The sequence below is a fragment of the Tenrec ecaudatus genome, chromosome 2, assembly GCF_050624435.1.
Source record: "Tenrec ecaudatus isolate mTenEca1 chromosome 2, mTenEca1.hap1, whole genome shotgun sequence".
In the NCBI taxonomy this organism is placed as follows: domain Eukaryota; kingdom Metazoa; phylum Chordata; class Mammalia; order Afrosoricida; family Tenrecidae; genus Tenrec; species Tenrec ecaudatus.
Window position 1 is genome coordinate 35,962,842 of NC_134531.1, and position 26,989 is coordinate 35,989,830.

The 26,989-nt window shown below is 41.0% G+C and overlaps 1 protein-coding gene and 1 pseudogene across 1 annotated transcript in view; one reads left to right on the top strand and one right to left on the bottom strand.

The window, feature by feature from the left end:
- NUP155 (nucleoporin 155) overlaps positions 1-15,046 on the bottom strand; it is a 57,862-nt gene extending 42,816 nt beyond the window's left edge. The window contains exons 1-9 of the mRNA XM_075540951.1: positions 14,755-15,046; positions 11,997-12,134; positions 10,693-10,789; positions 5,736-5,806; positions 4,792-4,884; positions 4,429-4,595; positions 2,889-2,994; positions 1,852-1,925; positions 1,315-1,406 (exon numbers count right to left, since the gene is read on the bottom strand). Coding sequence (XP_075397066.1) covers positions 1,315-1,406; positions 1,852-1,925; positions 2,889-2,994; positions 4,429-4,595; positions 4,792-4,884; positions 5,736-5,806; positions 10,693-10,789; positions 11,997-12,134; positions 14,755-14,911 — 995 coding nt within the window. The 5' untranslated portion in view covers positions 14,912-15,046. The remainder of the gene's footprint in view (positions 1-1,314; positions 1,407-1,851; positions 1,926-2,888; positions 2,995-4,428; positions 4,596-4,791; positions 4,885-5,735; positions 5,807-10,692; positions 10,790-11,996; positions 12,135-14,754) is intronic.
- A 2,521-nt stretch (positions 15,047-17,567) lies between these two features.
- LOC142439943 (ATP synthase F(0) complex subunit g, mitochondrial pseudogene) lies at positions 17,568-17,864 on the top strand (annotated as a pseudogene).
- Positions 17,865-26,989: the final 9,125 nt, after the last annotated feature.

Here is a 26,989-nt window from a genome sequence, read left to right on the forward strand (position 1 = left end):
TGTAAGGGAAAATTGGGATCATGATAGTTAGGGGTAGGGGTGGGGGTGGAGGAAAAGCATTAAAGATCTAGAAGAAAGTTGTATGCTTCATCTTGTTACACTGCACCTTGACTGGCTCTTCTCCCCACGACCCTTCTGTAAAGGGATGTCCAGTTGCCCACAAATGGGCTTTGGGTCTCCACTCTGCACTCCCCTTCACTCACAATGATACAACTTTCTGTTCTTTGACCTGATCCCATCGACACCTCATGATCACACAGGCTGGTGTGCTTCTGCCATGTGGGCTTTGTTTCATCTAAGCTAGATGGCCGCTTATTTATCTTCAAGCTTTTAAGACCTCAGACACTGTATCTTTTAATAGCTGGGCACTATCAGCTTTCTTCACATTTGCTTATGCACATATTTGTCTTCAGCAATTGTGTTGGGAACGTGAGCATCACGGAGTGCCAGTTTAATAGAACACAGTGTTCTTTGCATCGAAGTAAATAGAGGCCCAATGTCCATCTGCTACCTTAATACTAACTAAACCTATGCACACAGATTTATTTCCCCAAATGTCTACAAAATTCTAAGGAAACATTTTCCACCAGGATTTACATGTTAAAATATACTAAAAGAGGTGGTTTATTTTCCTAAAAGAGTTTTAAACTAAACTCTTAGGAAAGTATTACAATACCATCAAAAATGATGAAAACACTACGAATGTATGTGGCTTAAGTAATGATCATAAAAAGTAGTAAATTCTGAGTTAAAACCTATTATTTTTTAAGATAGCCTCTATTATTAAAAATGGTCATTGTATACAATTGTAAAAGCTCAATAAAATAAACTGCCTATCAGCAACCTAGGAAATGCTGTTAGTGAAACATATTTTAATTACCTCAAAAATGTCCATTTCACAGTAGTAAGAAACATAATAATGTAAGTGCCATTGAGGGTCTTCCTTTTTCACTGATCATCTATTTACCATGCAAGATGTCTTTTTCCAGGGACTGTTCCCTCCTGATAAAATGTCCAAGGTCATGAATGGAGTCTTGACACTACCACTTCTAGAAATCTTGGCTAGACTTCTTCCAAGACTGATTTGTTTCTTCCCTGGCAGCACATGCCACTTTCAGTACTGTCTGCCAATAGCATGACTAAAATGCATCCATTTTTCTAAGGCACTCCATATTCAATATCCACATTTCAGTGCATACGAGCTGAATGAATATGCCACGCTTGCGTGGCATCGTGGCTTAACACTTTAGTGTTTAGTGCATGCAAATTATGTAACTGGTTATAAAGGAAGTGTAACGATAAATTATATGTTACCTCGCAATGTTTCCAGCAGCAGAGACAATAGAATTTTGTGAAACAGAAGCAACTCTGCTCATTCCTTGTCCATCTTGGCCCAAGTCATAAACCTGTGAATGAATTGTACTCACTTAAACACAACTATATATACTACATTTTTAATACACAAACTTTTTTTTCAGCGACTCTTTAATTTTGGTACTTTATATGGGTATAATAATCGAAAATCTTCTAACAGAGTCCAAGGAAGTAGCGTGGAATGTTTAAAATCAAACAAAGCCACACCCACTGCCATCAAGTCAATACTGATCCACAGTGACCTGATAACGGGGTTTTAGAGGCTATAAATCTTTACAGAAGCAGACAGACTATCCTTCTTCTGTAAGTGGCTAGTGGGTTTGAATAATCAACCTTGAAACCAACAGTCCAACAATGAAACAGCAAATAACTCATAGAAAAAAAAACAAACTGAGTTGATTTTTCCTTAAAAATAAAATTAAAAAACTAAGAACTTTTCCCTTTCTCATTAAATGGTAGCATAATATTAATACTTACCTGTATTACCCCTTTCTCAGATCTTGTGTATAAAATGTTTCTGGAATTATCAATTACAATTTGAACAATAGGATCTAAAAAAAGAAAAAGAAAATTAAGTCTCATTTGTTCAAGTCTTTTATAAATTCATACACTTGCCAAAATCTACTAGTTAATTCAAAGCTAAAATATAATAATTCTATACAGGGAATTTATTCTAGACCAAATAAAACATGATTAATAATTATAAGTCATGAAGTTTTTCTGTCTATAACTATAGTCTCCATGATCCCTTAATTAGCAATAGTGACCACTACGGGGTTAGGTTTCTGTAAATCTCTGGGCATAAAATTTCCATCAACCAATCATAAATAAGCTTGCTTTATGTGTTTCTGTCTTATTTAATACATTTTACTAAGATGGAACTCTTAGTTTGTATTGGAAAGCTTATCTAACACATGACTTTTTTTCCCATAGAACAAAACACAGCCATCTTGGGCTTAGGATCCCTGCCCAGCATTTCAGCAATGTGCTTGTGAACTAATTCAAAGAGCAAAACTATCAACGAAAAGAAAATAAGAAAATTGTGGCACGAAACAGACAGCGAACATGGCACTTGCTGATAGTGTGAGAGCTGAACACTGGAAGACGGAGTGTGCCCCTGTCCAACCCAAGCTGCGATGTGTGTGCTGGGGACTCACGCTTTTCACTGCACTGTGTACGTCCACAGATCAGCACGAAAGCACTCATTTGAGTGAATAGGTGAGCATATGAATATAGACTCCAAGACTCCCGAGGACAGACTGTGTTAAATGTCATCGTGTCTGTGTAACACAAGCCCACAAACACCTGTCTTGATTTTTGCATGCACAGATGTTGTAGACACATTTCCTGAGGCTACATAAGGACCTTGGGAGAAAAACCCAGTATCCATGGTAAGTAACTCCCCTTTTATATCTTAAGACTCTGTAAAAAATGCTATGTAGTATGACAAAATGAGAATTTCAAGATAAAATGTTAAGTCCCTGATATGTTAGCATTTTGTTTTGTTTTCTTACCATCTTCTGAAAATGTGAATTGTAGCAAAGAAGGAACAAGGAAAGAAAGCGAGCTCTTTGAGTGGTTTATTTTCCTGCATCTTTGGCTAAACCAACCTGCTTCTGCCTTTAAAGAGAAAATTGAAAGAAATAAGACAAATGTCATTCCCTCAGACCTACCATACAGCCATGCAATCTTAAAGACATACAACTGAAAAGTACATTCTAAGTTAATATCTATTATTGAAAATAATCATTGTGTTACATTATAATTAAGTACATGCTGAATGAAACCAGCTGCATATTCAAGAACCTTAAAAGAACACATATTTTAGTTATCTTAATTTCCATTTCACAGTAGTAAGAATAACAAATCCAGTACACAAGGGCCACTGGCCTAGAGGATGAAGGTATTATTTTTTCCCACAAAAGGACAGTCACAGCAATAGCTGCCATCAGCACACACAAAACCAAGAGTGACTGAAAAGGAGGGACAATGTAGTACAAGAAACAGGTCTTCCACTAAATCACCGGTGTGACTCAGGGTATTGTGGTTGTCAGTTTCCCTCGAATCCACTCTGACCCAGAAAGGGATCATGGTGACATCATGTGGGCAGAGTTAACAAGGCAAACCCTATTTTCAAAATGAGGTCGCCAGGACTCTTCCAAGGGGTCTCTAGGTGGATTTAAACCACTAACCTTCTTGTTGGTAAATACTATCTTGAAGCCTCCTACTTTGGGCCGTATGAAACAGGCAATGTGTCGGGGGGAGAATTTGTCAGAGCAGTAAATCCAGAATATAAAACTACAAAAGCCAACAGTATATAACAACTGTACAACTTTAAAAAAATACCAACTTCTTTCCATTAGACTGGCCAAAATGAATTACTTGAGGGGGAAAAGTAAAATATTCATAAAGGACTGCTAAGGGTCAGAACTCCTCAGGGTAACAGCAAAGCATTAAATAGAAATTTAAATGCATTCTCTCAAACTTCAGGTCTCTAATCTAGAAAAGATCTACACATGCACTTAAGGAGACCTGAAAACAATATTCATTAACGCATGATCTGAATATTAAACACAACATAGAAGTTCGAGAGGAACTGTTAAGCAAACCAGGTATATTCATATTCTATGGATTACCATGCAGCAATCATAAAACAATTATCTACCACATACTAACATATTAACAGTAAAGCAAAGTTGTGAAAAATGCTATGACCCAACCAAAACATATACACACAAGTCACTATGCACTTGAATCTTATACAAAAACTTATCTAGATACACATTTGTATATGTTTTACAAGGAAATACAGAGAGAGAACAGATGTGTACTTTAGCTCTAGGGAGAGGACTGAGTTTATGGAAATGATTTGGTCACGCAGGGCATGTTTCATTATTTTCCATCAAAATTATAATAATGTACATCAAAATTAAAAAAATATATAGGAAAACTAATAAATTGATATCCTTATATAATGAGAAAATTAGGAAAAAAGTCTTTCTGTCCCTATTCCATGAAGTCAAAAGCAAATATGTTTACAAATGTCAGGCTTACTTGGTATGCTACTTCATATAAACAGCCATCCTTTCCAGCCATGAAAATCCGGCCATTATCAGTCGACGTTATCGTTAAAAGGTAAGTATTATCAGTGGGAAGAGAATACAAAGGATCTGGAAGCAACTGCATTCCACCAGACAGACTGTCATTAAGAACTCCAGGACCTGATTTTGTTTTTTAAAAAGAGAAGAAATCATTAAAGCAGGAATCAAATTCTTACTTTTTTAAAAGTTTACAGCCGTCTTTGCATTATCTTCAAAATTGACAAGGCTTACTGAAGTCTTATTGATAGAAACTGTGAAAATGACTAGTTTTAAATTGTATTACGTGGTCATATTTTATCATGTGACTGCCATCTACCTGTTTGTAAATTAGCATAGCTGAGTCCAAGAATCACTATATCCACAGGAGTTGCTAAAACCAAGAGGTGTCGCACGTGTGGTTGAAAGATACCTGTAATAAAGTAAGTAGATGTGAGATAGGAATTACTTCTAGAAAAATATCCAGTATTTAACCATTCATTTAATATGGTTTTATCATTAAAATGAACTATTGATTACAGTCTAATTCCAGGAATTTTGACATTTTAAGATTCCTTAAAACATTTTAAAATGATAACTTTATTAAAGTAAATACACTAGAAACACTGTCTCCTTGGGAAATAATCACTTAATTATTAAACGCCATGTAAATTTTCTAGGTTTACTATGATATAGATTTAATTTTGTAAATAAGGTTGGAAGAAACAAGATTCAGGTCTACTGGGGAAAATATGTCCTTGTTAGGAATCTAGGATAGAATTTACAAGTCCATCTTTCAGAGAAGAATGAATTCTTTCCCAAAATGAGTTTATACATCAAAACCAACCAATTTTAGAGTTTCAGAAGGGGTTTTAATACAAGTATAAAATTTATTTTGAATTTAAAAAAATTATATTAATCTATGCTAAGGCCCTGTTTCACTTTAGTATAGCATACTAAATGCTATGCACAATTATTACTGTCAAATAAATTCAGTAGTTGGTGAAAATTCTATAACATAATAAAACATTTCAGGTATATATGAAAAAAAACAGCATGAAGTAAACCAGGTTATAATGCAAGAATTATAGTTCAATGGTTTTAAAGGCTGTGCAGTATAAGACTGCTTATACTGTAGACTATTAAAGTGAGAACAGTACTTCTCTAATGATTTCACATATTTCTAAATAGAATTCAGAACCAAACTTCAATAGGAAATTCAGCGACTTTGCAGTCTATTTATCTCCCAAAGCATAATCACATCCTCATACTTTAATTTCTTACCAGCTTTTGGTTTCACAAGTCCCACAGCAAGAATAGTTTCACTAAGCCCATCAAAATAGGCAAGGTCTCCTCTGTGAAAAGTTGAAGAAAAACAAATGATACATATAAACAAACGTGAAGTTTTATGTTTACTATAATCTAGGAGATTTCACAGTGGATGGATGGATTGTGAGAAGAGATGTAAGAGCCTCCAATAAAATGATTAAGTGTATATATATATGATTAAAAAAAGAATAAAAGAGATACACCAGTTTATAAAAAAAGAATAGCATCTGGGGTCTTGGAGCCTTGTCTTCCAACAAGCAGCCATATAAATGATGTGTCAACCAAATCAACATGGAAGAAGCACACTAAGCCCATGTGACCCAAGGATTATAAATAATAAAATCCAAATCCAAAGGAGGGCATGATATCCATGACATCCAAGTTTAAATAGTGAAAACTCAGTTTGCAGGCGGGTATGGATGACAGTGGAAGCTCTAAATCCATTTGCAGGGTCCCTGTTAGTATAGTGGTTACTCATTGACTGTGATCCACAAGGTTAGCAGTTCAAAACCACCAGCAGCTCCAAGGGCAAAAAACTGGGTTTCTACTCCTATAAACAGTTACATCTCAGAAACCCACAGGGGTCTCTGAGTCAGCACTGACTTCACGGGAGTGAGTTCAGTTTTGGTTTACATGTACTAGGCCTCCAGTGAACCACAGAAGAGGGACGTGACTCTCCTCGCTATCATGGAGCATTGCAGAGTTGGTTGTCATAGATGTAGGTAAATATACTATCATTTGAACTCCTTTATGACCCATTCTAAAGTTACTTCACATTAAAAGAAAATGAAGGGAAACACGCAGATTAGGCCTCTGGTGAATTCCCCCGGCCAAGGGCCAGGCATATGAATAGAGATGCTATCACGCAGAGTGCAATGGAAAGTGGATTGTTGCAAAACCAGTTTTATTTTAAAATCTGACACCTTACTTATCCTTTGATCTCCCTTTGACCCATTTTAAATTTGTTTTAAAACATAGTTCCTGCTTTCTTTTCAATGGAGGCTTTTCTCTAGTCTATTTTGTTACTGTTGTTGGCTGTGATTTTTGCCTTTCTTTTTAAAGGGGGGAGCTGTATTTTGAGTATGCAAAGACACGTATGTCAATAGAGACAGTAACTGGATCAATGGCTTATGGGGAGGATGGGAGGGTAGAAGGAAGGAAAGGTGAAGCCAATGATAATGAATACCGAAGAAAATGTTCTAAAACTGATTATAGTGAAAATTGTACAACTCTTTTTAACATATTAAAGTGTATGCTATGTGAACTATGTGTCAATAAAACTTTGTTTTAAAGGAATATAGGAGATACCAAGACTATTATAAACAATAAACCAGCAACCAAAATTTGCTCTGTCCTGAGCCTCGGGGACAAAAGGACTTCTAAGACTGAATTAATACATGGTGTCCCTCTCCTGACATCCTCTCTCCCTGGAGGAGGAAAGAGAATACAGACAACATAGGCTGAGGGTGGAACAAGGACATTCTGAAAAACTCTCCAGAACCTTAACATAAACTTGAAGCTTATAATGTAATTCAAGTAGACACATTAATGAAAAAAATCTAACCCCTATTTAAATCCTGTGTTTGGAAAAGCTACATCACAACCCCTAATATTCAATTAAAGCTCACTTGCTAGGCCCTATCAGAAGAGAGAAATGCTCGCTTCCAAAGGTAAATACTGTTGACTGCACACTCTCCTACCCTTTTAAATGGTACCCCAAGCCTACCAAAACCCACAGACTCAAAAACAAACAAACAAAATCAAAACACAAGGAGGGGAACCCTCAATTTACTGTCAAGAGACAAAGCTACTAACAGAATTAGACTCAGTTGCTGGATGAAGCAAGGAAAACAACTGTGGTTAATAAACCAAAGAGTCTAATGAAAAGATAGAAACTAAATGTTTAAAAAGAACAAAGAAAAGATAGAAACTATGCATTAACAGGTCAGGAATTACAACAGAGAAATAGTAAGCAATCCAAAGGAAACACAACAAGTAAAAGATACAGTAAGACACACAATGATGTAGAAGATTTTAAACAGTCAAGGAAAGAATCTCAAAACCCGAAGTTAGTTAAAAAGAAACAGCACAGAGTAAGCACAGAAAGGGCGGGGGTGGGGGACATACATGACAAAAAGCATCTGGATATTGAATATTCTAACAAGTGTTAAGTAAAAAGGACTATGCAAATAAGAAAGATCAAAATGGCAACGCATGTAGATCAGACTGCCCCATGTTCCCCTGCCTGGCATTTAAAAGGCCTTGTAATGACTGGCACAGCTTTCCAAACTGATACATGGGAATATTGGAGGCTGGAGAATAATGAATTAAACAAGTTTTAATATCTAGATGGAATTAAGGCTTAAGATGGAAAATTAATCAAATAATTGAAAAGTCTAGTTGCTTCTGAGTTGAATTTGTAGCCTAAAGATTTATACCAGTATATAAGTGTCCTGGTGGTAATGCTTACGCATTGGGCTGCTAACTACAAGGTCAACAGTTTGAAATCACCAGCCAGCTCCAAGTGAGAAACACAAGGCTTTCTCCATCTGTAAAGTCAGTTTTTGCGTTTATGTGTTATGAAGTTTTCACTAAGTGTGTTTTTTTTCAAATGAGTTCTATGATAAAGTTAGGCTGCATGTTCCATGGAGAGAGATCACATTTTGCTCATTCAGTATGGTTCCTAGCACAAGAACTGCCTGGAACATTTAAAAGCAAACCAACAAAATCACTGCCATCAAGTCGTGCCAATTCAAAAGGACTCTACAGGACAGGTTTAGAGCTGCCCCTGTGGGCCTCCGAGACTGTAATTCTTTAAAGGAGTAGAAAGTCTTCAATAAATATTTGGTGAATGAATAAACTATTAATGGAAATCTGATATATTCCATTACAGTGAAACTTTCTTTAAGGAAAGGAAATTATCCCTGCATTATCTAGACTATAGTTATTTTTCATTGGATTTTCCTGACTACAGATGCCAAATTGTAGAGGCTTTACTCTGTAGCACAAAAATGAGCACGTTATGGCAATAAAACCAACTGTGTCAGAGTGACTAATGCTCAGGGATCTTACCTGTAATCAAAAGTGTACATTATTGCTATTACAGCATTTCAACAAGAGAACTACTGTGACTTCTAGTAAAACTATCACCAAACGGAAATGTTTTCACTTTAAGCTGGAAGTTCTCATTTAATATGGATTTGTAATTACTGGTACAATTTTTTGTGTGTTAAGAAGTACAAAATTACTCAGTGGCAGGAGTAACATCTTTAACTATGGGCTTTCTGCTGTTATTCTACATCTCACCCAAGGATTGTAGAGAACTGGAAATAAGGAAAATGTTATCTCCCAACAGCCAAGATGGAGCTTACCACCAAGTCAATGTACTTCATTTTAGCAAGAGTACACAGGTTAGGCTTTATTCAGACCTATTAGATACTTTGAATATGCAGGCAAGATCATGCCCAGATAATAACTGATCAATCACCTCAATTATCAAAATTCTACTCCTAAAGAAAACAGGTCTTCAAAAATGTCAAACCAACTCTCAAAGAACTATAGACTTACTATCTTTGTACATGGAGCTCTGGTAGCATAGTGATTATGCGTTGGGTTGCTAACCTCAAAGTCAGCAGTTTGAAACCACCAGCCACTCCTCCTGAGAAAGAACTTTTTACTGCCGTAAAGTTACAGTTTCAGAAACTCACAGGAGCAGTCTACCCTGTCTGTCCTCCAGGGTTGCTAGGAGTCAGACTTGAGTAGAGGCAGTGAGTTATTATAATCTTCACAGAAAGTAACAGGAGCCCTCCACAAAAGCAAGGTGTTACAGGAGAAAAAGGCGGAGCAAAAGTCACACAGAACAGCTCAGACATGCTGATGAGAGAGCGATAGAACCTGTGGTTCTCAGTTCCCCTTCAAGCCTAAAAGAACTCCCTTCTTTCAACCACATGACAGACAGGCCAGTAAGGGGAACTATACAAGGGAGGAACTTTTCAGAATAATCATTCATATGATATCAAAAGAGCAGCATCTTCCCAGGTGGTCAGAAAGTAGGGACAAGAAAGGGAGAATGAAAACGAGAAACACGAGAAGTGGAAGAGTGCTGCTGAACTGTGCGGAGATAACCCATGTCCTAATACACAATGTGCAGGAAAACGAACTTACTCTGCAAGCTTTCACCCAAATCACAGTACGTTTTTAAACATGTAAAAAATAATATAAAAAGGAGCCTGGATAGTGCACTGATTAAGTGCTTGCCCGTAAACAAAAGTTTGACAGTTCAAATTGACCAGCTGCTCTATGGGAGAAAGATGCAGCAGTTTCCTGCATGATGTGTATGGCTTTGGAAACCCTATAGGGGCAGTTCTTCTCTGGCCTATAAGGTTGCTATGAGTCTGAATCAACTTGATGGCAATGGGCTTGTTTTTAACACAAGATAAAAGCTGTGGACCCTTGGAAGGGTACAAAAAAAATGCAGAAATGAAAACAGGAAACACAGAGAAGTGGAATAAGTGAAGGTACATAAGGGGATTACAATGGATGAGTTTAAATTAAACGTCTATCAATTGTTGAATATAAAATTGATGGTCTGCTCTGTAAACCCACACCTCATTCATAATAAAAGGTTAAAAACAAAAGTGCAGGGCAGACATACATACACCCTCGCCACTCAGTGTTACCCAACATCACTTGGAAGATTGTTAAAAATGGGGACTCTGGGACCTCCCTCAGAACTACTGACACAGAATCCACATTGTAACAATATCCCCAGCTGATTGATATGCATGCATATAATGCAGCAACAAGTCACACACATAAGAGAAACTGGACACTTCAGATGAGACATGAGGCAAGATAAAGATCACCTAAATCCTAAACATGTTCAAGGCAGCACCCCCCTTTAAATACGTACCCATCTTCATAGTTCCACATGAATATATCACTGTCAATTGTGAGCCACGCTCTGCTGATCGGAGGAAACACACCCATCATGCAATTACACTGCATATCTGAAGTAGGATGATGTAAGGTAGGAGTTCAAGCTCATGCCTCTCACGCTTTTGATTAAAATTAATGATTAAAATCACTTTGATCCACTCGTCATCAACAGCAAATGAACTATCATAATTTACAATTACTTTAACGAAAATGGTAATGTATGACAAAAATACTTACAATCTCTAATTTCTACACAATGCTGAGCTCTTAAAGTACATCTAATTGCTGTAAAAGTATATTTCCTTCATCAGGGTTTCAATGTGCAGTTTAGTGCCAGCAGTTGCAGTAGTCGTGCTAGGCAACAATCACCATTGGTTAGAATGTATTCTGAAGGACAAAGGCAATGGTCCTACCGCTAGCAATTAAAACCCACAAACACTGATTCTGAACACTGCCCCTCACCTTTAGACATTAAACCACAAAACACTCTTCACTCAGTGCTAAAGTCCTCATTCTTTACTTTTACAACAGATTCATATATTTTAAAAGGTTTCAGGTTAAGTTTTTGTTAATAGACAGCATCTTGATCTCTGTGTGTGGAGAGCTCTGGATTTAAGTGCTTTCTAGCAAATTATTGTGAAACCTGAAGCTTTTTATAGTGTTGCCAGATTTTATGAAAAAATAAATAACCCCTTTATTTTTAATAAAACACAAAACTCCTCTAGTTCCTCAGTCTAGGAAAAAATGCCAATAAGTCCGAGTTTTTCCAACCTTTAAATATAGATTCTTATTGCGATCACTTCTAACCTTCCTCAAATCTAAGACATCATTTAAGGGTAAAAGTCCAGTAACTTCTTTTGAGGACAATATATATGTATACATCTGCAAGGTTTTGGTGGTGTTTTTTTTTTAACATTTGGAGCTATATCTTAGTTTCAAAATGTTAAAATAGGAGGAAGGAAAGTGTGGGTCTTGACACTGAAAACCTGAGGTAGTAAAAATGCCCTCAGGCAGCACTTGGTTGGAAATTGATACTTTGCAGTACGGAATTCAAAGCTGCAGAGTTCATTCTAAGAATAACACTCCCTTAAATGTAGCCAACAATTAAAACGGCACTTTCATTTCCAAAATTCAGTTTTATACAATATTACCTAGGCATGCTGCAAACTGTCCATGTAATTGAATCTATTTTTAATGAAGACCGTTACACAAGCTTATATACAATGTAAAACAACAAAAGCAACTCTGATAATGAGAAAATGAACTTGAATAGGATACGCCCAAACTGCTCCACAAGTTCTGGTGGGAGAGGAACTCTTCGGATGGAACTGATCTCTGGAAGGTTCGGCACTGACAGCAAACCAGGGCCTTGTAGAGGATAATCCATATCTGACATCCCAGAAACAGTGGGGTTATCTACAAAACAAAACCAAGAAAGCAGGATTAAAAAAACAAAGAAAGCTTTACTCAATAGCCAGGCATAAAAGCATTACAAGCTACCAAAAAAAAAAAAAAAAGATGCATTGAATGTCTCCAGAGGGGAGCAGAAGCAGCCGTGGCCAGACGGGCAGTGCAGCAGTTACTGATTCCGGCCCTCAAGGGAATACTGTCCTTCACAAACTTACTCAAGAACAAAGAAAATACAATTCAATAATTTAGTTATGTTCTCAATCTAAATAAGAAAGTATTAAATGTCTGTGAGATTCTAAGAGAAAACAATTGTGAACAAACAAGACACTGACTGGAGTGAAAATATAAGCTTATTTCCTTCAACATTTATAGGGTAAAACAACCCATGCCACCTCCTCATTAGTTTCATCTCCATACAATTAACTCATTTTACTGGACATAAGCTTTTTAATCAAACAGAATAAAACACACTCAATTAACCACACAAAAAATGATTATTTTACTGAGGACCAAACCACAGACAGCTCTACATAAAGCATTCTCAGCAGGCAGCCTTCCCCTTGCTTGAATTCTCAAATCACTAAGGGCGTGAGTCTCTCTCAGCCTTTCTCCCTAGTGGTGAATATGGACTCCTTAGACCTTGCCTGAGGACCTATTTTGGAAGCCCTCATGATATGATGCGGGAGAAGGATGAGGCTTTCCACTCTTGTAAAGATTTAGTCTTGGTCAGAAACCCTGTTATTAGTTTACCATGAGTCAAATTGACCTGATAGCAATGGATGGTGATTTGAGTGCTGGGTTGCTAACTTTAAGGTTGACTGTTCAAACCCACTAGCCACTCGAAGGGCAAAAAAGATAAGGCTGTCTGCTTTCATAAAGTCACTGTCTCAGAAACCATAAGGAGCACTTCTACTCTATAGCTGACTATGGGAGGGTGGCACAGCAATTAAGCATTTAACTTAGCAGAGATCAGTGGTTCACACTAACAAGCTGCTCTGCTGGACAAAGATGTGGCAGATTGTGTCAATAAAGATTAGCTCTGGAAAGCCTATGGGCAGTACAACTTTATCCGGTAAGGATGCTGAGTTGGAATTGCTTCCACAGTGATAGGTATGTTTAGTTTTGAATTAAAACTTGCTGAGGGAAACGAACATGTACTACAATATAAAAATGAATCATGGAAAATGTAAAATCTACAGATAGAAAAATGTAATAAACCCCAAAGTACTTATTATCCAGTTTTACCAGTTATCAACAACATTCCAATTCCAACTCATTTGTATCACTATGTATGCTCTTTTCCCAGTGGATTATTTTGAAACAAATTCCAGCCCTCTGATTTAAACCTAAAACATAATAATACATGTAACTAGTGGAGGCAGTGGGAGGCACAAAGGCTGGATTAGTAACAGTGGTGAGACTGGGCATGGTTAAATGATATTTAAGGCAGTGTGGGTAAAATTTATTAGACAAAAACAACAGTCCAGAACAGGAACAAGGAAGAGCACAAGTAAAATGATTTCCTAAACAGGATGACTTTCATACGAGGTTCAGAGTGCCTAGAAACCGGATGTAGGAGAGATTTGGTTGAAGAGATGTGCAAAGGTGAGTATGTGCCAAAGTATGGTCAGATAGGATTACAGTAAGGCGAGAAGGTATGGACTGATTTTATATCTCGCTTTCAAACTTAAGCCAAAAGGGCCCAGGTGAGTAACACCGTTCAAGATGATTGCTAGTAGGCCATGCAGCCCAGACCAGACAAGCCCACAGATAAGTAGTTGTCAGGAACATGTCAGGGAGAAACACCACCTTCCTCTTTCCTTTGATTACAAGTTTAATCGAATATCATTTTTTAATAAATCGCCAAAGAAGTCTTTCCGATTTTCAATGCAGTTTATTTCATTGGATTCCACTGATTCCCACTAACACAAAAAACCCTGTAACTATTTTACTTACACATGTCAATTTCCATCTTACAAGTATTTTGTTGCTTACTTATGTAACTTATGTAATGTCAAACTCTTTGAGAAGCCTGCCAAATTTAAAACCGTTAAGACTCCTGTCACCTCTCTTCCGTGGACACTTGTTTCCTGCTTTATTCTCCCTGTCTGATTTCCCTGTTCTCTTCCTTTATTCTATAGAAGTGCGTTTAACATCTCCCAGCACGTCCTACACCATTAAAAAGCACATTTGACCGAACGCGGTTGAGTTTCCGCGGTTAAGTTTGCGCTCTCAATATTAATATTGAGGGGAGGGGGGGAACAAGTAACCCAAATCGCAAACTCTAACTCCTCTGGCCTAAGCAACGAACCCTTGGAGCGGTGAGTCTTTTTACTGTCGTAGTGACTTACGGACTCGGAAACCCACAGGGGCAGACCTCCCCCACCCTACAGGGGCTCTAGAATGGGCTCGGCAGCAGTGAGTTGGGTACGGGTTTGGTTTCCATTCGCAGCTTGTTCGCGCAACCCTCAAGTGTCTGTAAAGGGGGGGGGGACGGGACAAGTTCTCTTCCGCTCTTGAATAATGCCGCAAAGAGGGCGTTCGGTGGTCTTCGTCGGAACCAACCGTGGGGTTAAGAACCAATTTGGAGGCTTCCGTGTGCTGGGAAAGCAGGATCGCCACTCACTTGGGGCCGGCACCAGCAGCAGCTCGGAGAGGTCCGGGTACATGCGGTCTTCCTGCAGCTGCCGGTCCACGAGCCGCCCGGCGTTCTCCAGCGCGTCTTGCAGAGCGGAGGCCGCCGTGGGGGCCGGCGCCGCCGGGCCCAGCAGAGACGACGGCATTTCGAAGATCAGCGACACCGAAGACGCTGTCCGAGACGCCAACGTCCGCAGGAAGTCCCAGAAGAAAGACAACAGCGAAACCCCCAACTGAGAAGGGCTCCTCAGGACGCGCGCGCCAAACGAGCACCCCGGCGCCTCCGAGTGACGCACTTCCGGCTCATCGTCGGGCGGGGCGTTTGAAGAGGCCGTTGTGGAGTTGGGGGCGGGGCCCGGAGGGAGCGGGTAGAGCCGGGGCGGGAGAGACTATTTTAGAGGGGGCTGAGCGGTGGGGGTGGGGGAGGGATACTAGGGAAGGGAAGATGGACCGAGGGACGGGGAGGGGAAAGGGGTGGAGGGGGAAGGGTAGGGGCGGGTTAGGAGTGGGGAGAGGGGCGGGAAGGTGAGGTCCGGCCGGTGTGGCGGGTGGTGGATGTCGGGCTGGTTCCGGAGTGAACGCGCGCGCTGGATCTTGGGCCTGGAACATTGCACGTCCGAATTCCGCAACTGCAACGTTGAGAGTGCGCGTCCCAATCTCCGCGTTGTTGATAAACGCCTTCTAGTAGGTGCCACTAAAGCGACCCTATCGACAATAGCAGGAAACGCTGCCCAGTCCTGGCCAGCCTCACCGTTGTGCTTACGTCTGAGCCCATTGTGGCAGCCTCTGTGTCGATCCATCTCATGGAGGGCTTTTTCTCTTCCTCTTTCTCCAAGGACTGGTCTCTGCAAAGCATGTCCAAAATGCGTCAGACAAGCCTGGCCATCCTTGCCTTAGTCTAAAGAACATTCTGGCTGTCTTTTTTACAAGTTTTTTCATTTGACAATCCTTGGTACTTGGTCACCAGCACCATAATTTAAATGCATCCATCCTGGTGACATATTGGTTATGCTTTGGGTTGGGATCCTCAGAGTAGGGAGTTTGAAACCACCAGGCGCTCAGCGAGAGAAAGAAGGGGCTTTCTACTACCATTCACACGATTGCAGTCTCCGAAACTCGGGCAGTTCTAGCCTGCCCTATAGGGTTTGTTAATTCAGTCTTCCAGATTCAATGTCCAACTCTCACATATATATGAATATAACTTCTAAGGGAATGAGATGTTGGTAGCCACTTGTGAGAAACAGGCTATATAGGAACCAAAATTTCACTACATCGCCCCTCCCCCCCTGGACTTCAGGGTAAACTAGAAAAGCTGTCATTTGGATTTGTGTTGAAAATTAGTTTGTCTCAGAATTTATTTTGTACAGAGCAGCAAGACTTAATTTCCCATCTCTGGCATTGCCTAGAGCAGCGGTTCTCAACTTGTGGGCGGCAACCTCTTTAGGGGTCCAACGACCCTTTCACAGGGGTCGCCAAATTCATGACAGTAGCAAAATGACTGATACAGTAGCAACAAAAATAATTTTCAGGTTGTAGGGGGGAGGCCACAACCACATGAGGGACTGTATGAAAGGGTCGCGGCATGAGGAATGGTGAGAATCACTGGCCTATAAGGAGCAGATGGATTTGGATTCATATTTTCATCCCATGCACATTGAGATCATTCAAAACTCAAACCACACTCGCTATCAAGTAAATTCTGACTCATGGCAACCCAATCAGACAGGTAGCTTTCCTGTAGGCTTCCAAGACTGCAGCTGTACAGGAATAGAAAGCCTTGACTCTCTCCCACGAAGCAGCTGGTGGTTTCAAACTGCTCATCCTGTGGTTAGCAGCTCAACACTAACCATTGTGCAACCAGGCTTCCTTGTAGAGATCATCCAGTCCAACCAAAACAAAATGCCTGCTCTAGAGTTGAGAGATTGGAGATGGCGAATCTGCAGGCAGAATGAGGGAAAAGAGGCCCTGTGGGAAGCATCACAAGCTTACTTCCTTGTCCATGCCTGTGCAAGACCCAGCCATGGACAGAGCATTACCAGGATGGGGATTGGACCTGAGAAATAGAACCAGACCTAGGATTAGTCTGTTCATAACCTCAAAATACAGACAGCTCCAGAACCCCACAAACCCTGGACACAATTCATTTAACAGCATCTCACTCCAGTCTCCACCTGCTGTGTCAGGTGCTTTCCTTTCCAAATGAACAACTTTCTGTTTAAGTGAGTCCATTCTTTGGTTTGCCTGATGAAGGGCTCCTGGACACCTCAGAGCAGTTGTAACAGTGTCAGACAAGGTGCCTAAGGCCGCAGATGCCAATTTAAGAAAACCTTGCCTGCTGCCTTGTTCCTTGGCTCACTGTGTGTTTGTTCGTGTTTGGTTGCATTGGGAGAAAGATAAGGCTTTCCACTCCCATAAAGTGTTATAGTCTCGGAAACTCACAGGGCTGTTCTACCCTGGCCTATAGGGTCTCCATGAGATGACAGTGACTTTATGGGTGATGAAGAATTTTGAAACGTATTGGTGAAGGTCAGGAACCCTGGTTGTGTAGTGGGTTATGCCTTGGGCCGCTAACCACAGGGCAGCAATGAAACCACTCTACAGAAGATAGGTGAGGCTTCCTAAAAAAGAAAACTTTGCCTGTCCTTTGTGCATATCCAAACGATAAGAATGCATCACCCTAATTTTTCTAATGGGATGTGTACGAAGGAATAAGAGAAGAAAGGCTAGGGAAGGTAAGAAACTTCATTTCAAGTCAGCCTGCCTTTGCTGGCTAAAGGCTTTCTCTTCTAGAACTAATTTAACCATCACCTGGTGGAGAAGACTCTGGCAATGGTAAACACGGCTGTGATTTATTCGAAGCCTCAATTGGCCACATTTTGGCACTGTGCCAAGGTGGAGCTGCTTCCTCTAAGCCCTGTTGAGATCCCTACAACTATTCAGAGCCTGAAAACAACAATCAGTAGTGTTCAGACTGGTCACTTCAAACAGCTCATAGTTAAGGAAGCTCTGCTGAGTGGTTTGGTGGCCACTGGAGTGTGGATGTGGTTTTATGTTGACAAGATTTCAGGCAATCAAGGCATCATTGGCTATGATATTTAAGCTCAGTCTCTAACATCTGACTGTATTTGGTTTACTATTGGCATGTTCTGGGACCATGTGAGATCAGGGTTCTCCAATAAAATAGATAATTTTTTAAAGCTTCATTTCATGCAGAAGGTAATGAATGGAATCCTGATATTTTTTTAAAAAGAAAAAAGCATGTCTTACATAGAATCCCATCTAGGTAACCTTCATTCAGTTATATTCTTCAAAGTTTTAGCAAGCCAGTCAATAACTTTGGTTTTTTGCTATTTAAATTATTTTATCTTCCCTGAAATAAAGGGTTGACTACATTTCTGAATATCATAAGCCATCTGACTCTACCAGTCTACATTTGTAATGCATAGAAGACCTCATAGGAAATGTACCAGGAAAATGCGGTTTGTTGTTCAAATGCAAAACCAAACTGGCTGCCATCTAGTCGATGCTGACGCCCAGTGACGCTTTAGAACAGAGTAGAACTGCTCCAGAGGGGTTCAACTGGGAGCAAGGGCCTCATTTTCCTCTGGAGGAGGAGCTGGGGGGTTTTAGCCAGTTATATTGTGGTGAGCAGCCCCCAGTGCTTTCCCTGCTGTTCTGCCAGGACTCCTTCAATTTGTTCTTAGTGTATAGAAAGCTTGCCTGGGTGGCAACTTGGTTAAACAATCAACTACACGCTGGAAGCTTGCAGTTCAAACCCACCCAGAGGTACCTCGGAAGACAAGCTTGGCGATCTGCTTCCTACAGTTCATGGCCTTGTAAGCCATTCTGAGCAGTTCCCCTCTGCACACGTGGGATCACCTTATGTGCAAAAGAACCTCTGGCAGCTAGAGCCGTTGTGGTGTAGATCACCAGCCACTCCAAGTGAGAAAGATGGGGCTTTCTACTCCTGTAAACAGTTACAGTCTCAGAAACCCACTGGATCAATTCTGCCCTGTCCTGTAGGGTCGCTATGAGTGAACATTAACTTAGTGGCGGTGAGTTTATGCAACTAATAACAACAACTTAGTCAGCTAAGTCTCCAGGTTTTTAAAATCATTTTATTGGGGCTCATACAACTCTTATCACAATGCATACAAACATTAATTGTGTAAAGCACACTTATACATTCGTTGCCCTCATCATTTGCAAAATTCGCCTTCCGCTTGGGTTCCTGGAATCAGCTCTTCATTTTCCTTTTTCCCTCCCCCTCCCTCCCGCTCCCCCCTCCCTCATGAACCCTTAATAATTTATAAATTATTGTTTTATCTTATCTTACACTACCCAGCATCTCCCTTCACCCACTTTTCTGTTGCCCATCCCCCAGAGTGGAGGTTATATGTAGATCCCAGTGATTGGTTCCCCCATTATACCGCCCTTCTCCCTCACAGTATCACCACTCTCACCCTTAGTCCTGAGGGGTTCATCTGTCTTAGATTCCCTGTGTTTCCAAATCCCATCTGCACCGCTGTGCATCCTCTGGTCTAACCAGGTTTGCAAGATAGAATTGGGATCATGATAGTTGGGGGAGGAAGCATTTAAGAACTAGAGGAAGGTTGTGAGTTTCATTATTGCTATACTGAACCCTGAGTGACTCATCTCCCCCCTACCCCTCTGCAAGGGATGTCCAGCTGTCTACAGATGGGCATTGGGTCCCCATCATGCACTCCCCTCATTCACGATGATATGATCCCCCACCACCACCTTTGGTGCTTGAAACCTGCTCCCCTCGGTCCTTCATGATTACCCATGTTGGTGTGCTGCTTCCATGTGGACTTTGTTGCTTCTGGGCTAGATGGCTGCTTGTTTACTTTCAAGCCTTTAAGACCCCAGATGCTATATCTCTTGATAGCCGGGCACCATCAGCCTTCTTCACCACACTCACTTATGCACACATTCATCTTCAGCATTTATGTGGGGAAGGTGATCACAATGATTGTTTTTGTTCTTTGGTGCCTGCTTATGCATCACGTTTGCTTATACACATGTTTGTCTTCAGTGATCGTGTGGGGAAGGTGGGTATCATGAAATGACCGTTTAGCTGAGCAAGGTGCTCTTGTACTAATGGATTGCGCATAAGGAGGCCCAATGTCCACCTGCTACCCAGTACTAAACCTATAAAGTATATGCACCTAGGTCTATTTCCCCTATAATCACAAATATATTTACATATGTACATGTCTGTATTTAGGCTTCTATGTATGCCCTTTGCCTCCTACTCCTTTCCTCTATTTCCTTATGCTTTCCTCCTGTCCCACTACCATGTTCAGCCTTCATTCTGATTTCAGTAATTCCTCTCAGTTACTTTGCCCTTGGTCACTCCCTACCAGTCCTCCCATCCCCTCCTTCCACTGGTTTTGAACCACTCATTGTTCCCTTGTCTCTGGGTTGGCCAACACCTGCTCCCTTCCCCTACCTCCCACACTCATGTCCCTCCCGGACCATTGGTCCCATTATTTTCTTCTCACATTGTTTGTCCAGAATATCTTATCTAGGTGGACCTGCAGATATAGTAATATGTGCATTAAAATGTGGATGGATTTTACAGCACCAAAATGGCACATAGAACATGGCGTCGACAGCAGCAACACCGACAAGCTAACAAACAAAAAAGCCACTGACATACAAAATTTAAAAGAAGAGAAAAAAACAAAAAGACAGCAAAAATTAAAAAAGCCTGTTAGTACTTTAAGGTCTGTTTGTTGACCTTTAGGGGTGTTTTCCGGATGAGTCTGATGGAATGCCACGTCCTGGCCCCAAATTCCATCCTTTATACTCCCTCGGGGGGACCTCCTTGCTGTGCTTCCCCCGCCACTCCATTGCACACCCCAGTGTTTTGCCTCAGTGTGGTGGGGGCAGCTCAGTCGCACATCCCACAGTGTGTCTCCGGTGCTGTCCCGTGTAGGGCCATGGGTCACAGGAAGATGTCGCATCTCGCTGTACATTTCTCTCTGTACATTTGGCCCTCTGATACGGGCTATCGTCCTCTGAGCTTGGTGGGCCCAGGTGTGCTCTGCTCCGTTCTTCCTCCTTCCTTTGCTTCAGCTTCCTTCTGGGTGTGGTGTGGTAAGTCAGTTCCTTTCCCACACCAGACGATCTGTTTTCATTTTCTGTGGTACTCCCTTCGATTGTAGGGGTTGGGCTAATTCTGGTTAGGGCCGGCGTATGGTCCAGTCTCTTTGTGGATTTCTCCGCGCATCACATTTCCTTCCTGGTTTGGCGTGTCATGGTGGGGTCCGTATGCATGTTCCAATTCTGTGGGGACACAACCAATACTCTCCCCCTGGGTGGGTTAGTGCCCTGGCCTCCCCCCTCCCGCTGTGCCATCCACTTTGTTTCTCCCCACCCCGTGGTCTCCCGGTTTTATTTGGTTTATTGCAAATTGAAAATTGCCTATCAGAGAAATTTTACAATAGGATGCTTAACTTGGGTGGGAAACATAGGATAATGTGCCATCAAGTCGATTCTGATGGAGTAGAACTGCCCCTTAGAATTGCCTAGGCTCCTATCTACATGGGAGCAGATCTCACATTCCCACACCCCATTGAAGTATTGGTAATTAAGACTGCTGACATTTTGGTTAGCGGCTGAGCGCTTGCCCATTACAATGCCAATGCGCCTTGCAATATTGACAGCGTTCCCAAGGAACTAGATCCCAGCATTCCCATTCATTTACACATTGCCCTTGACGACTTTTGCACAAGAGCTGAGTTTAGTTGCTACACAGACCAGAGGGCTCTGCAACATGAACAACAATGACACCCTGGCACTTTTCTGGGAAGAGAAAAAGAAGCCAACCTCTTCTCTAAAGGAGCAATCCTCAAAATTTTTTTCTCTGAGGACTTTGCCACCCTTTGGCATTATGGACACCCTAAAGAACTTTTGTTTGTATTTGTTATGCCATGAATAAAATTATTTTTTTTATAATCCACACAGCTACCTACCTTTGCGTAGTCGATAAAACACAAACAAACCTCTTTCTAGTCTTCTCTGCTTTCAGTCAACATTCATCTGCAGTCAGCAACATGTCCTTTTGTTCCACATCCTTATCAGTTTCTTCCTCTTTGACTGTAATGATTGTTGCATGCATTTGATTAGCAATCATATGAACAAGTGTTCTCTGAGGGTTTATGGACAGTATCCAATCATGGACAGCATTGGACTTCAGGATGAATCTTGAAATGTTCTTTTTCAAGATGATTGTGACACCATTTCTCTTGAGTTTGTAATTTTCACGTAGTAAGCCATATGATTATTCAATGAAAAATGTCTGATACCAGTTCGTGTCAGCTCACTAATGCCTAAGATGCTGATCTTTATTTATTCCATTTCCTTTTTTGATGACTTCCAGTTTTCCTAGATTCACCCCTTGAAATTTGCCTCCGGATGATTAATGGATGCTTGCATCAGTTTCTTCTCATGTTGAGCCATGCCACGTGAGCAAGTGGAAGTCCTGAAAGTTTTGCTGCTCCCAGTTTATAGAGCAGATTCTATTTTGAGGAGTAGCTCTATCCCAGTTGTATTTTCAGTGCTTTCCAACTCTAGGGGCTCATTTTCTGATACAATGTAGCAGACAGTGTGATCCATCAGGTTTTCAGCGGCTAATCTTTTAGTAGTGGTCCTTCTTCCTAGTCTGTTTTAGTCTGGAAGCTCTGGTAAATCATGTCCACCACGGGGACCCAGTTGGAATTTGAAATTCCAGTGCCATAACTTCCGGTATCGCAGCCACCCAAAAGCCACAAACTGGCAGGTTGGTGGTGAATAATCTCATTAAAAAATTGTTCTTAAGCGGCCATAGCTCAGAAGCAACAAAACCCACATGGAAGAAGCACACCAGCCTGCGTGGTCACAAGGTGCCAAAGGGATCAGTTATCAGGCATCAAAGAATAAAAAATCATATCATTGTGTGCTTACCTCCATGATACGATCACTGAAGACAAATGAGTGCATAAGCAAATGTGGCAAAGAAAACTGATGGTGCCCAGCTATCAAAAGATATATCATCTGGGGTCTTAAAAGCTTGAAGATAAACAAGCAGACATCTAGCTCAGAAGCAATAAAGCCCACATGGAAGAAGCACACCAGCCTGTGTGATCATGAGGTGTCAAAGGGATCAGGTATCAGGCATCATCAAAAAACAAAATATCATATCATTGTGAATGAGGGGAGGAGTGCAGAGTGGAGACCCAAAGCCCATTTGTAGGCTACTGGACATCCCCTTACATAGGGTCTTGGGGAGGAGACAGCCAGTCAGGGTGCAATGTAGCGATGATGAAACATACAACTTTCCTCTAGTTCCTAAATGCTTTCTCCCCACTCCCCACTATCATGATCCCAATTCGACCTTGCAAGTCTGGCTAGACCAGAGGATGTACACTGGTACAGAGAGAAACTGGAAACACAGGGAATCTAGGGAAGATGATCCCTTCAGGACCAGTGATGTGAGTGGCAATACTGGGAGAGTAGAAGGAGGGTAGGTTGGAAAGGGGAAACCGATTACAATGATCTACATATAACCTCCTCCCTGGGGGATGGACAACAGAAAAGTGGGTGAAGGGAGATGTTGGACAGGGCAAGATATGTACAAAATAATAATTTATAAATTATCAGTGATTCATGAGGAAGTGGGGAGTGGGGAGAGAGGAGAAACATTGAGGAGCTGATGCCAGGGGCTTAGGTGAAGAGCAAATGTTTTGAGAATGATGAGGGCAATGAATGCACAAATATGCTTTACACAATTGATGTATGTATGGATTGTGATAAGAGTTGCATGAGCCCCTAATAAAATGATTTAAAAAGAAAAGAATGAAGAATAACGATGAGCACAAGAATGAAGGAAATGTTCTCAAACTGATTGTGCTGATGATTATATGGCTTTTCTTGAAGTGATTGAACTATTGAATTGTATGTGACTTGCATGACAATAAAACTGTTGAAAAATAAATAAATAAAAATACATCAATTGTATCAAGAAAAAAAGATTGTTCTTTCCCCCCTACCCAAAGTTGAAATATTTAGCTTTTATTTGTGCTGTCAAAAGAATGAAATAAATAGAATCTATTTTGATTAACATTAGACATGCACCTCTATGTAAAATTGCTGTTAGTTTCTGACTGGTATAAATCTTCAGAATTAATTTAGGTACATCTTTGAAAATTTTTGTACCCCGAATTACAGTGAAAGTGAATTCTTCCTGGTCTAGAAATGAGAATTGTATTCATTGCCTCTGTTCCTTTACAACCAAAGGCCTGTTGGCTTTGGGAATGATTAATGTTCAGTGTGACCCTGGGGCTGAAACATGTACTATAGACCATTTTCTGACATCTCTTTAAATTTACTCAGGACTTTTTTGAGATTCTTCTGGGGTTCTTTTGAGTTAAGGAATAGATGCCCCTAGTTATTTCTTCTTGAAAATACACTCACAGAGTGTCCAACTGTGGTGGTTTCTTCAAGTTGTTTTCATGAAGTGCTGTCCAGGTGCTTCCGGTTCACAGAGCCTCTATGTACAAGAGAAAGAACCACTGGTCCTGTTCCAGCTGAATTGTTGCTACATCTGAGTCCATTGTTGCAACCCAGTTACAATCCATTTCTTTGAAGGACTTCCTCTCCTTCGCTGACCCCCTATTAGACCAAATATGATGTCCTTCCCCAGGGACTGGAGCCTCTGATAATACACCCATCTTGCTTCTAAGGAGCATTCTGGCTGTATTTCTTCCAAGACAGATCAATTTGTTCTTCTGGCAATCTGTGATGTATTTTTCCCAACACCATAAGTCTAAGGCATAAATCGTCCTCAGAACTTCCTCAGTCATTATTCAGCTTTTGCACGCAGATGAGGTGATGGGGAGGAGTCTGCGTGTCAGAAACACCTTACTCCTCAAAGCGAAGTCTTTGCCCTGGCTGGGAAAAGGCCTTTTGCGGCAGATTTGTTCCATGTATAGAGAAGGAGAAGGCACAGAGAAAGGGAGATTGTTGTCTTCTCTAGAATTGTATGAGGATAAAGTATCACCTTGGGAGTAACTGAGTCTTCAAAAGTAAAGGGTGAAAAATGAGCTGATACCAAGGGCTCAAGCAGAAAGAAAAGTATTGAAAATGATGATGGCAGCATATGTACAAAGGTGCTTGATACAATGGATGGATGGATGGATTCTGATAAGAGCTGTAAGAGCCCCCAATAAAATGATTTAAAAAAACCCAAACTATTAAAAAAATAAAGGATGTAAAGAAACCTCGGTAATTGTTCCTTTTGTCATTGTTGTTGGTAGGTCCCACTGCGACCTTCCAACCCATAGCGACCCTATGGACAACAGAACAAAACACTGCCCGGTCCTAAACCATCCTCACAATTGTTGCTCAGCTGGAATCAGTCTCGTTGAGGGCTTTCCGCTCCAATGCGGCCATTCTACTTTACCAAGCATGGTGTCCTTTTGAGGCACTGGCCTCTCCTGATTTCATGTCCAAAGTACATGAGAAGAAGTCTTGTCATCCTTGCTCTAAGGAACATTCTGACTACTTCTTCCAAGACACATCATTTTGTTCTTTCTTCTTTGTTTTTTAAAATCTTTTTATTAGGGGCTCATACAATTCTTATCACAATCCATACATACATCAATGGTGTAACGCACATTTGTACATTCATTGCCCTCATCATTCTTAAAACATTTGTTGTCCACTTAAGCCCCTGGCATCAGCTCCTCATTTCCCCCCTCCCTCCCTGCTACCCCTCTCCCTCATGAACCTTTGATAATTTGTAAATTATTGTTTTGTCATATTTTGTACTGTCTGACGTCTCCCTTCACCCCTTTTCCTGTTGTCTGTCCCCCAGGGAGGAGATTATATGTAGATCCTTATAATTGGTTCCCCCTTTCCGCCCCACCCTCCTTCCACCCTCCCTGTATTGCCACTCTCACCACTGGTCCTGAAGGGACCGTTCATCCTGGATTCCCTGTGTTTCCAGTTCCTATCTGTACCAGTGTACATCCTCTGGTCTAGCCATATTTGTAAGGTAGAATTGGGATCATGATAATGCGGGGGGGGGGCAAGGAAGCATTTAGGAACTAGAGGAAAGTTGTATATTTCATCGTTGCTACACTGCACCTGGACTGGCTTGTCTCCTCCTGCGACTCTTTTGTAAGGGATGTCCAGTTGCCTACAGATGGGCTTTGGGTCTCCACCTGGCACTCCCCCTCATTCACAATGATATGATTTTTTGTTTTGATGATGTCTGATACCTAATCCTTTCAACACCTCGTGATCGCATAGGCTGGTGTGCTTCTTCCATGTGGGCTTTATTGCTTCTGAGCTAGATGACTACTTGTTTACCTTTAAGCCTTTAAGACCCCAGACACTATATCTTCAGTCTTATGCACCACATTTGCTTATGCACCCACTTTGTCTTCAGTGATTGTGTCGGGAATGTGAGCATCATGGAATGCCAGTTTAATAGAACAAAGTGCATTGAGGGAATACTTGAATGGAGGTCCAATGTCCATCTCCTACCTTATACTAAATCTATACATATATGCACATAGGTCTATTTCCATGTCCTCATATACAAATATATTTACATATGTACATGCCTTTATTTAAACCTCTATAAATGCCTTTACCTCCTAGCTCTTTCCTCTATTTACTTTCTCTTGTCCCGCTATCATGTTCAGCCTTCATAAGGGTTTCAGTAATTCCTCTCAGGTTACGTTTCCCTTAGTCACGCCCTACCAGGCTTCCTACACCATCCTCACCACCGATTTGGACCACTTGTTGTTCCGTTGTCCCTGGGTTTGTTATCCCATCTCCCCCTCTCCCATGTCCCGCTTGAACTGTAGGTCCCGTTGTTTTCTCCTCCAGATTGTTAATCCAGCCTATTTTATTTAGACAGACCTGTGGAGATAGTAACATGCACAAAAAAACAAGACAGAGCAAAGCCAAGCAACAAAATAAAACAAAACAACAACAACAACCACACTAACAAGCCAATGGCAAAAAAGAAAACAAAACACCATCTCTTTGTTCTTTTGGCAGTCACACTCCTTTCAATATTTTTTACCAGCACCAAAGTTCAAATGTATTGATTCTTTTTCAGTCTTCCTTAGGTAGTTGAGGTTATTAAGAGTACCATGACTTGAGTCATGCACACTTCAGTCCTAAAAGTAACATCTTTGCTTTTC